Below are 15,976 nucleotides of genomic sequence, written 5' to 3'. Positions count from 1 at the left end.
GGAAGTAAATGATGCCCTAACAGCCTTTCACTTAAGTACAAAAGGTCCCCATGTCTGCTGGTCATTCCTGCAGTATTTTTAAAGCTGCAAGCATCTGCTCCAGAGAGTGAAGTGAGCGGAGCCTATCTGTGACAATACAATTTAAATCAAAGTAGAGCACTCAAGAATGCAGCCGTTGGCTCGGGCAGAGGGAGAGGAAATGGAATGGAGAAATAAAATCACAATGGGCAGATGATTCATCCACGTTTAATGTAGAATTCAGTTGTATAACTATGATATGCAGTTCTATAAAAGACACTAATGCAATGAAATACATCAAACAATATAAACACGTCTTACATATTCATGGATTTAGCTTTGTTGAAAACATGTGTTTTTTTGGGGGGGGATTTGTTAAGTATGTTCATTCCAAATGCAATTTTTGCCATAATGATCCAAGATGCAAAAGATTTAAGATAAATAAATTAAAAGACCAAAAAAGAAAACCAATTGCAACCCTTGCTATGGAGTCTTCGATAAATACATGAAAATAATACATTGAGCCACATTTCTGTGGCAACAGTATATCAGTAAAAAAATACTTTTGGTTGATGCCTTTGCACTTTCAATTCATTCAGGAAAAGCATGGCACTACTGAGTAGAAAATTAAAACATTAGACCGGACATTAAAGTATGATACGTAGTGAGCGCACCACTCATTCAAACTAACTCATAATTATTTGGTCAGATACCCACTTGGAAATTGAGCTGCAAAAAATCCAATGCAGCTGATGTGGGGTTTGAATTTGTGATTGCTTTTAGCAACAAAACATAGCTGTCAATGTGAATTCATTAAAATAATGTAGTGTTAAGAATAATGTGAAGTACAAGATAGGATTGTGTCTTATACCTTCAATATTTTATAGGCACTTGAGGATTTATATATCTCAAACAAATATAAAACTGCCAATTCCATTTCCACAAACACAGTTTCAGTTCACAAGACTTCAATGGATCATTGGAGGAATAGAATGCTGTTGTATAAAAGCATTTATACTCTTAGTGTTTTTACAACCATCTTAAAGACAAATGACGGTTGTATATAATAATAGTATAGTGGCATTATACGATACTCCATAATGAACACCATATTCTGCTTGTCAAAAAATCTGCGTTCCCCATAAATATGTTTCACATTTCTTTTCATTCCACGTGTCTGTACCTGGTGAAAAGGTTGTAAAGAACTCGAAGTGTTGATTTTAGGTCACAATTCACAATATCTGAAAGAGAAATAAAAGGATGAACAAAAAATGACCTTTTCAGGAACTCAACAGCAGATGCTTTTATACATATACAACTGTCTTTAGCTATCTATCATGGAAAGTTAATTTATAGCAAAACCAAGACAAGGCAACATTTTGAGAACTATGGAAATATCAGTAGCAGTGAGAAAAATTAGAAAATTAGAAAATTAGAAAATAGCCTAACAGTACAATGACAAAAGTAAGATGATAGGATTTGCAAAGAACAAAGGCATGCTCGAATTACCCTCAGGCCTGGGTTTTGGCCTCTCTAGGCCACCGTCCTGCATCAGCTCAAAAGAGAGAGACACATTTTGAACCTGCAGGTAAAAAAAAAAACATATTGTGACACCTTAAAGACGTACAAAGTGGGACATGCGTTAAAAAAAGAGTACATAATTTCACAAAATTGGACTGTAGATAGACCTAAAGTAGTTATCTCTGAAACCCACACACAAGCACACTAAGCTACAAGCCACACCACTTATCCATTTCCTGTACAGAGGCAGATTACAGATGCTTCCTGGTACTACATGCCCATTTGGCAGCAGCCGGGCCAGCTGGATGTGACCCAGTTGAGCCGCCTGTGCTCTGGGCCGGCTGTCAACACCACCCCTTCTCAATGACACTCAACATAGCACACCATGATGGCTTTCCACACTGCAGCATGGGAACCACAGACATGCTGCTAATTCATACCTTTTGGTCGAAATTCTCAGGGGTAAGATAGAAGTTGTAGAGGGGGACGAAATACCCTTCCAGAAGTCCCATCAGCAGAACCAGATACACACCATCTGCAAACTACAAACATGCAGGAGTTAGAACAAGAGAATCCCGTTTCAGACGCCAACTATATTAAAGCTACATGTTGCAATAATGGTTTCTACAAACTTTTGTTTTTTACCTTTTGCCATTTTGTTTTTAAAGAGTAGACAGAGAAGAGGAAATTACGGTATAAGAGTTAACTAGATAAGGACATGTTGCAAGCCAGATTAAAATTCACATCGCCATTTTGAGCACCAAAGTTCAATGAGAACCAGAACCATTCCGGTTTCAAACCTATATGGGTTTAATTGATTGGTTATTTTCTTTTTTGAGTGAATTAACCCCATAAAACATACAATAATGACATTCTACTACAAAAATACTATACTAATATTGTCAATGTCTTATAAATGATGCGATACCTGGGTATCCAGTTCAGCTACCTCCAGGTTTAGTTTATTTAGGTGCTTGTTCACAAAAGTAATAAGAGTCTGCAGAAAACAGTGACATATGTGGTTAGGCTTGTCTATGGATGTACATTTCAAGTCTTTGGCTGTATTCATGTACTTTCATCATACCTTTTTCACCACATTGAGCTTGTCAGGTGCGTGGTCAAACAAAGTGTCAAAAGCATCACGCTCTGTGTGAGAGAACATGCCCATTCATTAGAAAATAATGAACTATTAAAGAAATAACATATGTACAAACAAACATTAGCTATGTTTTCATCCAAGTTGTTAATTTAATTTATGCAAAAATAATATCGCAAAAACAATGGGCGAAAAAAAAAAACATGTTTCCATCCCACATGTTCAAAATAACAAAATCTTCACCTCCGGATAAATTGTAGCCACTGTGACTCTTATTAATAAAATATTCCCAGTTTATAGCACATAGACAAAACACGACAAAGAAATGTGTCTTGTGTCTGGGAGCGACAGCGCGTCACAAAGTTCTGGGAGTACTATGTGTGTGCGATCCTCCTTCCTAATGACTTTACAGTGTGGATCTACAGTAGAAGATATTTTTCAAAAGTGTCAATAAACCTGTTCACTTTTGTATGCGACTATTTCAGGATGACCAGAGCAACATTTCCGATGCAATGATTGGTCCGCATGTATTCCTGATAAATTCAATAGGCGTTTATTTGGTAAATGCGTTTACATTATAGTTTCCATCATTTCTTCTTATCGAATAAAACATTTATCCACCTCAAGAAAGCGTACAATTTTTTGGGAGATTTATTTGCACCTTGGTGTTTCCATCTAGCAGTTTTTATTTGATATACCAAAATGCGCATACAAATACGTAGATAGAAACCCAGTAAATGACACAAACCCATGAGGGAAATGTGTTATTTAACTTACTAAAAACAATAACAGTTTATAACACTTACCATGCCTGCCAGATAATGCCCTATGGAGAAACAGAAAAGATAAAACTATTGTCACTATACAGTATACCAAGCTAGATACTAAATTAGACTCAAAATGTAGTATATCTTGAATCTAAATATATTTAGCTACGGTATATGTTCATATACTGTATGCTGTATGTAAGTGAATGGATGTTGAAAACTGAAACAATAGGGGAGACGGCAGCACCATTTGGACATTTATCAGAGGTATTTATTAGGAGGTCTGAAATCAATTCACAGTATGATGTAATTGTCCAATGTGAAGCTAAAAGGACTAATATCAGCTGTGCACTTCATTTATATAAACACGATATTACCAATACATTTCCTTTCCACTTGTTTTCGATTTTTTAAAATAATTTTGATTCACAATTATTCTATAATTAATCATTTACCATTTGTGAACTTTCTTAAATGATTCACTGAAAAGAACAGATTTCAAAGAATGATTAACTCACAAATCAGACATCAAGTGTTACTCTACTCAATACCAATATTTACAGTAGATAATATATTTTAGAGAAGAGCAAAACTAGAAAAAAAATTATATTTACTATAGTAATCTCCATGACTTTTAAAATGTTATTAATTTCCATGACTTTTCCAGGCCTAGATTTATTTATTTATTTAGTGCAAACAAAGTGTGGCCTTAAAATCACCTGATATTTCCAGGTTTTCCATGACTGTGGGAAGCCAGTATAAAATGTATATCTTATAAATCAAGTGCCATAATATCTGTTATGATCACTGAAAGCCAGGCACAAAATAGGGCAGATATTTAGAAGGGTGATCAAATCGATTGTACAAGTCTGGGACAACCCTGGACAGGGCACCCTCTCCATGAGGCCCCCTCCTTCCACACTCTCTAATCACTCCCGCCAGCCATCAACCTGGGCAGCAGCAGCTACTGTGTGTGTGTGTGTGAGACAACAGCCTCAAGAAGTATTCCACAAAAACACACACAAAAAAAACACACACTTATCTTCCCAGCTGCCAGGTGCCTGCTGGACCATTCTACAGTCAGTCAGCTCTGCACATATGTGTGTCAGTGTGTGGTGTGTCCACACAAAGGGTGACAAAATAGTGCCATGACAAATTCAAACGCCATGTTGTAATCAGTGATCTAATGCATAATGATTAAAACATATGAAAGGAGCCATTTCAAAAGGTGCCAAGATTTTTAAAGCCTGATATTGACACTTTTATTAACGCATGTGGGTGAGATTTGAAAATGAGGGTGATGGCAGTGTTAACATACTCCGTGTTGCCAGTTATCTCCTCTAGAATCTGTCGGGACTGGAGAATGCCCTCTCGTTTCTAAACAGAAGAGGAAAGATCAGTTATGAAAATCAAGTTCAATATCTTAACAAATCCTTGCTGTATGTAAGACCCATCAATATATCTGTTATGGGAAAACATTGGGTTCCTTAGATTATGCAACGGGGCAAAATACAAAATAAGTTTACGTCCCACTTTATATTATGTGTATTTAACTACCATGTACGTACTAACATTAAATTACATTCAAATTTGCTGCTACTGAGTTTGACGTATGGGAAGGTTTAGAAGTCGGGTTAGGGTTAGGGGTAAGGGTTGGGGTAGGGTTTGGTTAACAGTGTAATTACAAATGTAATTAAACGCAGGTATTATAATGTATATACACAAGAACATTTTATTAATACAAAGGGTGTCCGAAGATTCTTTCTTTTCCTTTCTTCATCATTAGCTGTAATAGTATACGAGTATCTTTTCCAAAAAAAGATTTACACACGTTTTGGCAGATTAGCTTCAATGACTTTTCCAGTCATTCATAATTACTGGATAATATATATTTGTTTTAAATGATGTAATTGATATTGCATTCACAAAAAGCAATTTCTAGGCCCTAAAGTATTTTAGAGATGAGCATAACTATACATATGTATATGACTTATAAGATATTATTAATTTATATGGTTTTTGAAGGCCTATGAATGACAATTTTATAATTCCTGATAGTGGAAACCCTGAGTATTACTGTATATCCAATTCAATTGTTATATGCTTCTGTAATTGATGCTAGCTCAGTGGCATCCACATTTTCATCAGAATATTCTCTTTTGACACTTTATTTGTTGCCTCATTCACACATTTTGAAATAATTTATTAAAGTCCCTTGATTCAACTGTTATCTGCTTCAAACATAATTATAACAAAAGCTATTTATAAGCAAAGTCATAGAATATTACCATCTAAAAACATACGTACCTGGACCACAACCACCTGTATGGACACATGGTCTGGAAGACGAATTGGAGCTCTGAAGTGCTGTGAGAGCGCCACCAACAGGTGGAGGATTGCTACAATGCTTTTGGCATGGACGGCTAGCAAGAATCAAACAAATGTAAAAATTAAATCGGTATATGTAATTCTTAAGAATCCCTGAATTTATTTGAATGAACTAAGATCTGTGTTGATATGAAACAAGCTGAGAAGTGGCTTCAGCTTTAGCAAGCATTAGTGAACTGTTACTCAAGAACACAGGATTGATGTTTGCCTCCATTTAATACGATAACCAATAAAGCGAATACATCTTTCCACCTCATAAAACACAATAAAACAACCTGCAATCTCTTTAGAGTCTTTTCAACAAAGTGCAATGATTAAAATCCAATAAGGATGCTGTTACATAACCTTAAGTGTTTTCTGAGCCTTTGAAGCCTGATGCTACAGTCACACTCATCAATAGTGGTTTAAACCTAACAAGCGTTCCTTTGTTGTAAAGCCCAAGTACACCACTGCATGTCTAAATGGACACTTCAAGAATGTCCAATACAGGTCCATGTTTAACAGCACATTACATTTCTGCTCTTCATTCAGCAGCCTTTCAATGACAAGTTTCAGCTTTAAGAGCAAGCTCTAGGGACCTACAGTCAATGTTCCACTTGATGCTCCTTGTGGAGACCTTCAGAGCTTCATTGATCCTCTCCAGAACTGTCTGTAGCTTCTGTTTCTGGGCAATCTCAGACTGGGTCACCTCAGCAACATTGAGCTTCTCACCTTCCAGCTTTTCTATGGGATGAATATACGCATGACCACATCAGAATGGACATTAGGATGAAGAACATCTCATTGGAATAACTGGAAATACTTGGAAATCCTGCAGAGATCCTAACAGGATTCCCATATTTTTTAACAATTAATTTTCACATCCTTTTTCAGTAATTTGCGATTCAGTAATGCTTCACTAATGAATCATTCAAACCAGATTGTGAATTGGTTTGAGTGATTCATTTAAAAGGGCCAAATCAAAACAACAGTTCACTAACAAACGGACCTCACTTTGGCTTGTGAGCAACTTTTACCTTACACAACATCAATATCTAGCCAATTAAATGTTTCAGAGCAGAGCATAAAAAGACAAAATTTCAATGACTTTCGAGACCAGAAAAGCACAATTTTAAAATTCCCTGAATGCTGTACTAAATTATAAATAATTATTGGAGTGTACAGCTGCTAGTGCATGCTTGGTTCTTTAGTCTAATAAACCTCTGTACAGCCAATGACAAGCAGCTATGTAATGAGATTTGGATTTGAAAAAAAAAGCACTTCCTAACCAAAGAGTTTCTGAAGAACCTGTCCATCATAGAGATCTTCCGCCAGGTCCTTCACAATTATTCTTTCCCCCACCAGCACATCATTGATCCAGTCAATAAGCACCTAAATTAGGCATATAACCAACAATATTTACATTAGATCTGTTTTAGTCTTTGGTTACATTGCCAAATCAACAACCCGCCCTTTAAATGCCAACCTTCATGAGTTCCTGTAGTTTCTGATCATTCTTTGAATTGGGGTCCACCATGGTGCGGACCTCATTTTCCTCTGTGAGAGAAAGCGAAAGACATAGAAAGAGCAAATGAGACAGAAACCGATAAGACATGGGAGAGTGAAAGAGCTTATTATTAACCTGAGGTAGCATCTAGAGGCATCAATTGAGTAATGGGGCTACAGGTTCAGTACCTAGCATGATGTCCTCAGGATGAAGCTCAAAAGGTGTGGGACTCAGGGGGAGATTAATGGCATTCATCCCCTCCTCCTGCAGCTCTGACACTATGGGATAGAACACACAATGGGTGAAAGATAACAATTATTTCTAAATACAGTGACGTAACGTCAGAACGAAAAGGACAATCTTTTCAGAGGTTGAGTAAGTTATTAAATTTTGATCAAATATTACAAAGACAAACTGTTTTTGGTTACGTGCACCAATTCATTTCACACAATAACACCAAGAATGTACATTATGAAAGCAAACAGTGTGTATTTTGATTCCATGTAATTAAACTTTTGCACCAAATTCCGAACCGAATGCAATGTTTGTGCTGCAGAAAGGAATGATACATCTAATTGTGCGGCCTGTTGTGTATCACCTTTCCAAGTAATCCAACTTATGATTTTTTTTTTAGCTGGTAGACAATTAAATGGGAAACAATTGCATTAGACTTTAACTGAATGAGGGACCCAAGCCATACTTAAGGACCTCTTTTAACTTTGCCATTAGGCACCCACTCAGAACACCCTAGCAACTGCACAGCAACGCCGTGGCTCATGGCAACCATTCACAACAACCAAGCATACTTTTGTATGGATAAGCACCACTCATCGCATTCATAAAATGTAAAAATCTAGCAACCTTTATTACACTTTTGTAAAATGTTGTCAGGCCATCAACATATTGGGAATTAAATGCTGCATTCGCTATGAAGCCCCTTCTAATTTTCAAAACACAATATACTTGCCACTGAGTGAACCTCATTAACTTAACACTCCTCCTCTCCATAGTCATCCTTTCTTATTTCCCCCTAAAAACAACCTGAGATGACAGTTCTTCGCTACTACAACCCGGCATGCATCTCTGTCTACAGCTGTGATTATGAGGATGCAAACATACTGTGCTGGATTCCAGAGGCCTCCTATTGAGGACAAGATCCTATTAATCAACACCACCTCCACCACACACACAGCTGCTCTTCCGCTGTTGCACACTGACGTGGGGGTGGAGGCGGGATGAGGATACAATCCAAAGGCATGACAGAGACGTCACATATCTTGTATTACAGTGAGTGTTAAGGTTAACATGTAATTGTGTTTCCCCCCCTCTGAAGCCATCGAAGCGTTAGTGTGCTCCTGAAAGTTGACAAAATGTACTTTTAGCAGATATAGGCCTTCTGCAAAACAGACCAAAATATTGATGACTCATCCTGCACTACACAGTTTTTTGTCCAATGTTTAAATACTATTCTCTCTCTCTCTCTCTCTCTCTCTCTCTCTTTCTTTATTTCGATCTACCTATCTATCTATCTTTCCATCCATCTATTAGAGGTGGTGGGGGGGGGGGGTGGACAATGTGTTATAGTATTGCAATATTTTTCGTTACAATATTTTATCGATATTCATGTGCCAAAAATCGATATAATTGACATTTTTCAACTTCTACAACCCTTAGATGGTCCAGTTATTATGCTTTGCTGCTGAGACAGAACGGAACTCCTTTGTTGTCACCCACAGCATGGAAAAGTTGTTGCCAGCATGAACGCGTCAGAGACTATTCAAAATCCACCTTCCTCTTTCAAATCCAGAGTTTGGCAAGATTTTGGTTTGTCAAAGACCTGGAAAAAAACGTTTACACATTAAACGTTTGCACATTAAAGTCCACATTACCAGATGTGAAGTGATCGCTCTTTTGGTCATTAGCACATTAGCGTGTTTTCCAGTGCTCCAGTATTGTGTGCTATTGTGTACCATGGTCGTTACAGTCAAGTTTCAATATGGCATTAATGAAAAATAAAAGCACAATTACAGTAGTCCATATGACTTATGCATTGTATTCAAAGTCTCTTGAAGCCATTCAGTAGTTTTATGAAGGATGCATTTAATTGTAAAAATATTGTCTGCCTGCCTAGCACGTTTCATGGAATCAGCGCTGCTCTGTTGTTGACACACACTACTGTGATTAAAACTACTGTGAACTAGCCTACAGACAGAAACTCTAAGATCTTCCTGCAGTGTTATGCAAAAATAAAATCCAGAGGGTTTTAGAGTGTAATATAACTATATTATTATTAACAATAACAACAACAATAATAATATATTACAAATCAGAATACTATTTAAAGTGACCGAGTAATGTTACATTCTGTCACAAATAAAGTGGACACAAAAGAGATCCACTAATGAATCCACAGACTTATTTGAGGGTCAGTATTGTTTATCCTCACATGACAGCAATGCAACAATAAGCATTAAATGTCTCCTGGGTACAAGACATGAAATACTCCACATCAAATCATACAACAATTACTCGCCCGGATGAGCGAATAAGAGACAGTCAGAGCATAAGAAGGCTCAGCTGCATTTCCTCTCATTTAGTCTTGTGAGTGCTGATGGATGCAGTACAATCTTACAGAAGTGTACTCTAGAAACCTTGCAAATTGGAAAGCAACCGGAGATCTAAACACTTTCATTTCTGTTATGTCCAGGCATCCAGGGAGCATCCAGCCACTGAACAACATGTCCCACATTTTAGTAATGACATTTTACATAAATCGTGTTAAAGTCACTATGAATGAAGATTTTGAATGCGTTTCAATTCTAGCAGGAAATGTTCAAGGAATGAAAACAGCACTTCCTTAAATTGACGAATAGTCATTGAAATGGTCTATACATTTAGAAATTCATTTGTCACACCACCAGTGTTTGGGAGTAGCTAATTACAAGTAGTGACACTACTAAATTAACTACATTTTTCAGTAGCTTGACAGTAGCTCAGCTGCTTTTAAAACAGTGTAGCTTGACAGTAGTGAAGTTCTCTTTCCAGCAAGTAGTGGTGTAGCGTGACTAAACGGTACATGATGTTTTGGTCCAATTATAACAAATAGCCATCTTTCTTGCATAGAAGCCAAACTTCAACCAGCAGAACGTCTGACAAACTTAAAGCATATTCTGGCTGCTGCTCGGAATCAGGCCAGATCTTTCTTCTTCTTTATCGGCAGATCACAACTAAAATAGTGCATTACCGCCAGGGGTGGGTTTATGATTTCTGAGGCCCCAAGCAACTGATCAATTTTGAAAATGCAAGTTTTCCAAAATACAGTGAAAAAAAACAATATTTACCTACATATATTTTTACAAAACAATAAAACATTTTTTTATTAATGAACAGTGTGTGTAAAACCTACTACAGTTTTTATTTGTTATGATTATTATTATAAGCCAACAATTATTTATTGTTGTCCAGTTTGTCATTGTAATTTGATACAGTATTATTATTATTACTTTGATTATTTGCTGTATACAATAATGATATATTTCTGTCTTATTTCAATTTCATTTACTTTCACCAGGAGCTTATATTCTAACGCTGCAGTGTATTGTTCATGTTGCAAAAGGCTGTATTTTATGTAAGCATCATTGGCAACATTCGTTACAGTATTGTAACAGTAGACATAAAAGGCATGGCGGCCCCTCAGCACACTAGAGCAGAAGGAAAACCAAACATTGCTGAAAGCGCTGAAACTTTGCTTGGAATAATGTTAAACTTTGTAACATTCACCTCTTTGCAACCTGAACTTGTACTAAAAACAATCTAGACGCAGCGCAACAAACAGTATATTTTTGAGTGAAACAGCGTTCAGTGAAACAGCGTTCAGTGAAACAGCGTTCAGTGAAACAGCGTTCAGTTAAACGGCTTTCAGTGAAACGGCGGTCAGTGAAACGGCGGTCAGTGAAACAGGGTTCAGTTAAACGGCGTTCAGTTAAACGGCATTCAGTGACACGGCTGTCAGTTAAACAGGGTTCAGTTAAACGGCGGTCGGTTAAACGGCATTCAGTGACACGGCTGTCAGTTAAACGGCGTTCAGTTAAATGGCGGTCAGTGAAACGGCATTCAGTGACACGGCTGTCAGTTAAACGGCAGTCAGTTAAACAGGGTTCAGTTAAACGGCAGTCAGTTAAACGGCAGTCAGTTAAACGGCGGTTCAGTTAAACAGCGGTTCAGTTAAACGGCGGTCAGTTAAACAGGGTTCAGTTAAATGGCGGTCAGTGAAACGGCGGTCAGTTAAATGGCATTCAGTGACACGGCTGTCAGTTAAACAGGGTTCAGTTAAACGGCAGTCAGTTAAACGGCAGTCAGTTAAACGGCAGTCAGTTAAACAGGGTTCAGTTAAACGGCGGTCAGTGAAACGGCGGTCAGTTAAATGGCATTCAGTGACACGGCTGTCAGTTAAACAGGGTTCAGTTAAACGGCGTTCAGTTAAACGGCGGTCAGTGACACGGCTGTCAGTTAAACGGCATTCAGCGTTCAGTGAAACAGCGTTCAGTGAAACAGCGTTTTTTGGAACCTGAAGTTCTTTATAACTTTTGACAGTGTCTAAAAACGTGCCGGTTCTGTGAGACACTGAAGAAACAGCGAGACGCAGTGCAGCAGGCATGGACGTTCATCCAGCGCATGTTTACATAGGAAAACAATGGAAAAACAGAGCAGAATCAGGCAAAAAACACGTTCTGTATGAATGGCCCATAACTCATCCATTCACATGTATATGTGAGTGAGAGTGCATGGCGAAACAAGTTTGGAAGATCAGTATATTTTTTTCATAAAATACAAACCAGAACTAAAAGTCCTACTTGAAAAACTGACCCAATCCGGTGGATCTCTAACATGAACAGCACTGACAACAGCGAATTTGCGGAGATATGCCACCCCTCAAGCATTTTTTGCTGAGCTTTTCTACTGGGGCAGGGGCCCACTGATGTCCGGGGCCCCAGGCAGTTACATGGATTGCATGGTGGTTAAAACCGCTACTGATTACACCATCTACTGGCAGCTTATTACGGCTCACTCTAAGAAGAGATTGTCTGATGGTTGTAAATCTACCAACCACAGTTGGTTTATTTTTACAAGAAGTACAGGGATGGGTAAATTAGAAAATGATAAACAACACCATTCTATTCTATGAAACAAAGAATGTTTCAGACACAGTGCACAGCAAGAGGACTGAAAAGTGTGAAGGATAGTATAAAAATGATTTTTAATGTCATCTGATCTTTTCTGTTTTTATTTTATATTGTTGTATTTTATTTTATTATTAACTTGTTACTATTCATTAAATGTATGAAATTACTATGTTTATTAATTAATAAATGTTATTAGTGTAAATGCTGTTATTAATATTATTGGTTTGATAGTAACATTGTAAAAACATTGCCTCATTAAGTAGCTTCAATGTAACTAGATACATTTTGATAGTAACTTGTAGTTACTTTAAATTATGAGCAGCTTGCCAAACTACTGTTTTAAAGTAGCTTCCCAACACTGCACACCACAAGACCATTTCAAACGAACTAGTGAAAAAGCAAAAAGTTTTTTTTTTTTTTTTTTTTAAACATTGCAAGGAAAAAGTGACCAGCTAGTACTTATAAATTAATATATATTTGTAACCTCAAACTTGATGTTGATAAAAAAAAAAAATACATGTTATGCATCAACTTTTATATTTGATAAAAATGGGATTTTGGAAGGGAAAGAAACTCAAGCTCAGCAGGAGAATGAAATCAGATTTATGTCACTACAAATGGTTGGGAATACTATTGGTATAATCTAGCTGTGCAGCTGTTCTCGTCTCAAGGCTGAGATGACTCTGTTCTCATTCCTGTACAATAACATCTCAAGCCTTGTCCAGACAGAATACCTTACATGGTTAAAACACTACCAAGACTGGGTGTTGGCTTAAGACTCCGCTTAAGAACACTTTATAATGTGCCAACTTGTGATATATGTCTTTAAAAAAATAAAACAAAAAATAAATCTGATCATTGTTTCCACAAGTTATTTTCAGTTGTGGTAAAACAGTTTGAAAGATTTGCATAACCATGCCTGCAAGGTGCATATTTTGGAACGGAATACAAAAGAAATTACAAAAATAAATACCAATAATAAAAAATTACAAAAATAATTTGCGGGAAACATTTGAACTGATGATGGTATCATATTCAATACTGCATTAAGCGCAGTTACATCGTAAATAATGAAAACAGTTATGACGTCACATCAGCAGAAAACGGTACACTGGAAACTTTGGAGCGTAAACATTGCGTTTTCCACTGCTTTAAACATATTCTACTCTGTTTCCCTTTATGTATCATAGCATATGCAAGAAAACAGAAATGTTGACAGTGCCAACAGAAGTAATGCTGCTCGCGCCCGTCCTGTCGGAGGAGGGAGTTCTGAGGACTTCTGAAAAGTTGTCGTCACGAATACTTTCCTGCTGTACTGTCATTACGTGATCTGTTATTCAATATTAAAAATACAAAAAGTGTATAACATCACGCATCGCAAACTAAGCATTTAAAGTACATTTTTCTACCTTCTTTCGCCTTTTTTCTCCTTGCCAGAGTCCCACCAAGTTTCCCCAGAAATGAGTCATCTTTCTTCCTCGAGGACGGAGACTTTGGAGTTGGAGACTTGGGAGAGGACGGAGATTTCTGCGGGGAAGACGCCATCGGTTCAAGATGTCTTCAAAAGAACAATGAGGCTCAATAAAGTGTAAATATTGTGTGATTTCCCTCTGGCGACGGAATAAAATCCCAGGAACAAGAACGGAAACGGAATTCCAGCTATTTGCACAGCCTTCCGAAATGAGCTTCCTTTTCCCTCTGATCCCACCCTCTTTTCCCAAGGAAGTCCAGATATTCGTAGTGAGCTGGCAATATGAGGACATTTTTTTATTTCAACTTTTATTTCTTGCTTGAGCTATGAGGCACCGGATGTAGGATAAAGCGTGATGATAAACAAGAACTTTGTACATTTTTATAGATTTAGCATAAAATCTGGACAGATTTGCTTAAACATTTAAAGTTTTTTTTTTAAATATTCCTTTCTTATAAAATATATTTTATGAAATAAAATAATAATTAGTTGTATTTTTCAAATGCTTCTTTATTATATATATTTTTAGGTGCTTATATGCTTATTTATAATTTTTTTTTTTGTGCTTATTTTTCACGTTGAAATAAATTATGTATGTATAAAATAACATTTTATATTATTTTTTGTGTAATTAGCCTATATAACTATAATTACATCTAAATTTAAACTTATTATAAATCTACAATATACTCCTAAGATAATTAGTCAGTAAAATATTTAATATAATGCATATTTATACATAACATTTTACTATATAATAATATTTAACCTACTGTATATTTTACAAACATTTCATAATTATATATAATTAAATCTAAATGTAAAAAAGTATTTTTAAAATGCTTATTTTATCCATTTAGGTTTAAATAAATACAATTTAATACAATATTTATAAATTACATTTGATCAAATTTGATATAATTAGCCTATATAATTATAATACAATCTAAATGTAAACTTTATGAATATACAATATATTTAGTCAGTATAATAGTTAACATAATACATATTTATAAACATTTAATTTAATATTTACATACATTTTATAATTACATCTAAATATATACTTTAATTATAGAACTAGTTGTTCAAGCTCAATCTTGAGTGAAATATTGAGCTGCCATGCAAATTATATTTAATTATACATTCATTCCAGATAGAAGAAAATTATTTAGTAACTTTAAGAGATATAATCAAAGAGGCCAATCTTGTTTTATAGTTTCTTTAATTTATTAAATCAATTACACAACGGGACAGACAAATAAAACCAGAAACCAACCAAACATTTTCATAAGTGCTTCTTGGTTTATAAAACAATCAATGATATTTGGTATTTCTTAAAAATAACTGCAATTTAAGAACACTCGAGACGGCTCATTTGTTGCAAGACTAAGAGAGAAACAGAGTAAACTCAACATTTCCACAAAACTGCCATTAAACTGTGGCCTCTATTAGCATCTTCACAACACATTTTAACAACACAGAAAGATAAAGCAAACAAGTCCAAAAACAAAACAGCTTTAACAAATATCATTGCACCATTGTTCTTTCTCCTCACCTCTGTGGCTGTGCAACTTTTACTTCAACTTTAGCCTGAACACTTTGACTAAATGAAATTGAACATTTATGAACAAATTTTAGTTAATAAAAAGGCACATGTTGTTGTTTTTTAGTTCATTTCCTTTCAAAGCATTCAAGATTCAGCAGTTCAAAAAATATTCTCTCTCAATCTTCAGTAGTTTATCTTGCAGAATGTAGATCCACAGAAGACCCACATTGCTCAAGTAAAATGATTAATCCAGTAGATATGAGGAAAAGCAGAGTGAGTTTTTTTAGGTCCAGTGGAACCGATAGCCCCTAGAGAGGATCATGCTATCCAAGTCTCTGTCCTCAGCCTTCTCCTTCAGCCGTTGCTCCTCCAGTAAACTCACTAGTTTGTCTCTTTTCTCCACCACCTTCATGATCTCCACCAGCAAGCTCTGCTCCTCGGCCAGCTCACATGCACTCTTTTCACAGTCTAGGAATTGAAGCAATACAAAGACAGGA

The 15,976-nt window shown here is 36.2% G+C and overlaps 1 protein-coding gene across 1 annotated transcript; it reads right to left on the bottom strand.

Moving 5' to 3' along the window:
* Nucleotides 1-236: 236 nt before the first annotated feature.
* LOC127640715 (alpha-parvin) lies at nt 237-14,165 on the bottom strand. The gene is made up of 13 exons (XM_052123418.1): nt 13,869-14,165; nt 7,465-7,554; nt 7,256-7,326; nt 7,059-7,161; nt 6,373-6,513; nt 5,710-5,825; nt 4,721-4,779; nt 3,442-3,461; nt 2,624-2,685; nt 2,468-2,536; nt 1,980-2,081; nt 1,528-1,600; nt 237-1,259 (listed from the first exon to the last, which is right to left on the bottom strand). The coding sequence occupies exons 1-13, from the start codon at nt 14,002-14,004 to the stop codon at nt 1,183-1,185; spliced, it is 1,119 nt and encodes a 372-aa protein (XP_051979378.1). The 5' UTR covers nt 14,005-14,165; the 3' UTR covers nt 237-1,182.
* Between the last annotated feature and the right edge of the window lie 1,811 nt (nt 14,166-15,976).

Source organism: Xyrauchen texanus, chromosome 49 (genome assembly GCF_025860055.1).
Source record: "Xyrauchen texanus isolate HMW12.3.18 chromosome 49, RBS_HiC_50CHRs, whole genome shotgun sequence".
Taxonomy (NCBI): domain Eukaryota; kingdom Metazoa; phylum Chordata; class Actinopteri; order Cypriniformes; family Catostomidae; genus Xyrauchen; species Xyrauchen texanus.
Note: the sequence above shows the minus strand (reverse complement) of the source record. Positions and strands in the feature narration are given on the sequence as shown.

Bases quoted from the DNA above. Each gene is read 5' to 3' on its own strand.
- LOC127640715 (XM_052123418.1), bottom strand. From the start codon at position 14,004: ATGGCGTCTTCCCCGCAGAAATCTCCGTCCTCTCCCAAGTCTCCAACT. The intron at 4,780-5,709 runs GTACGTATGTTT...TCTTCTGTTTAG, and splicing joins TACAGGTGGTTGTGGTCCAG to AAACGAGAGGGCATTCTCCA. The intron at 2,082-2,467 runs GTATCGCATCAT...GCATGTTTGTAG, and splicing joins TAGCTGAACTGGATACCCAG to TTTGCAGATGGTGTGTATCT.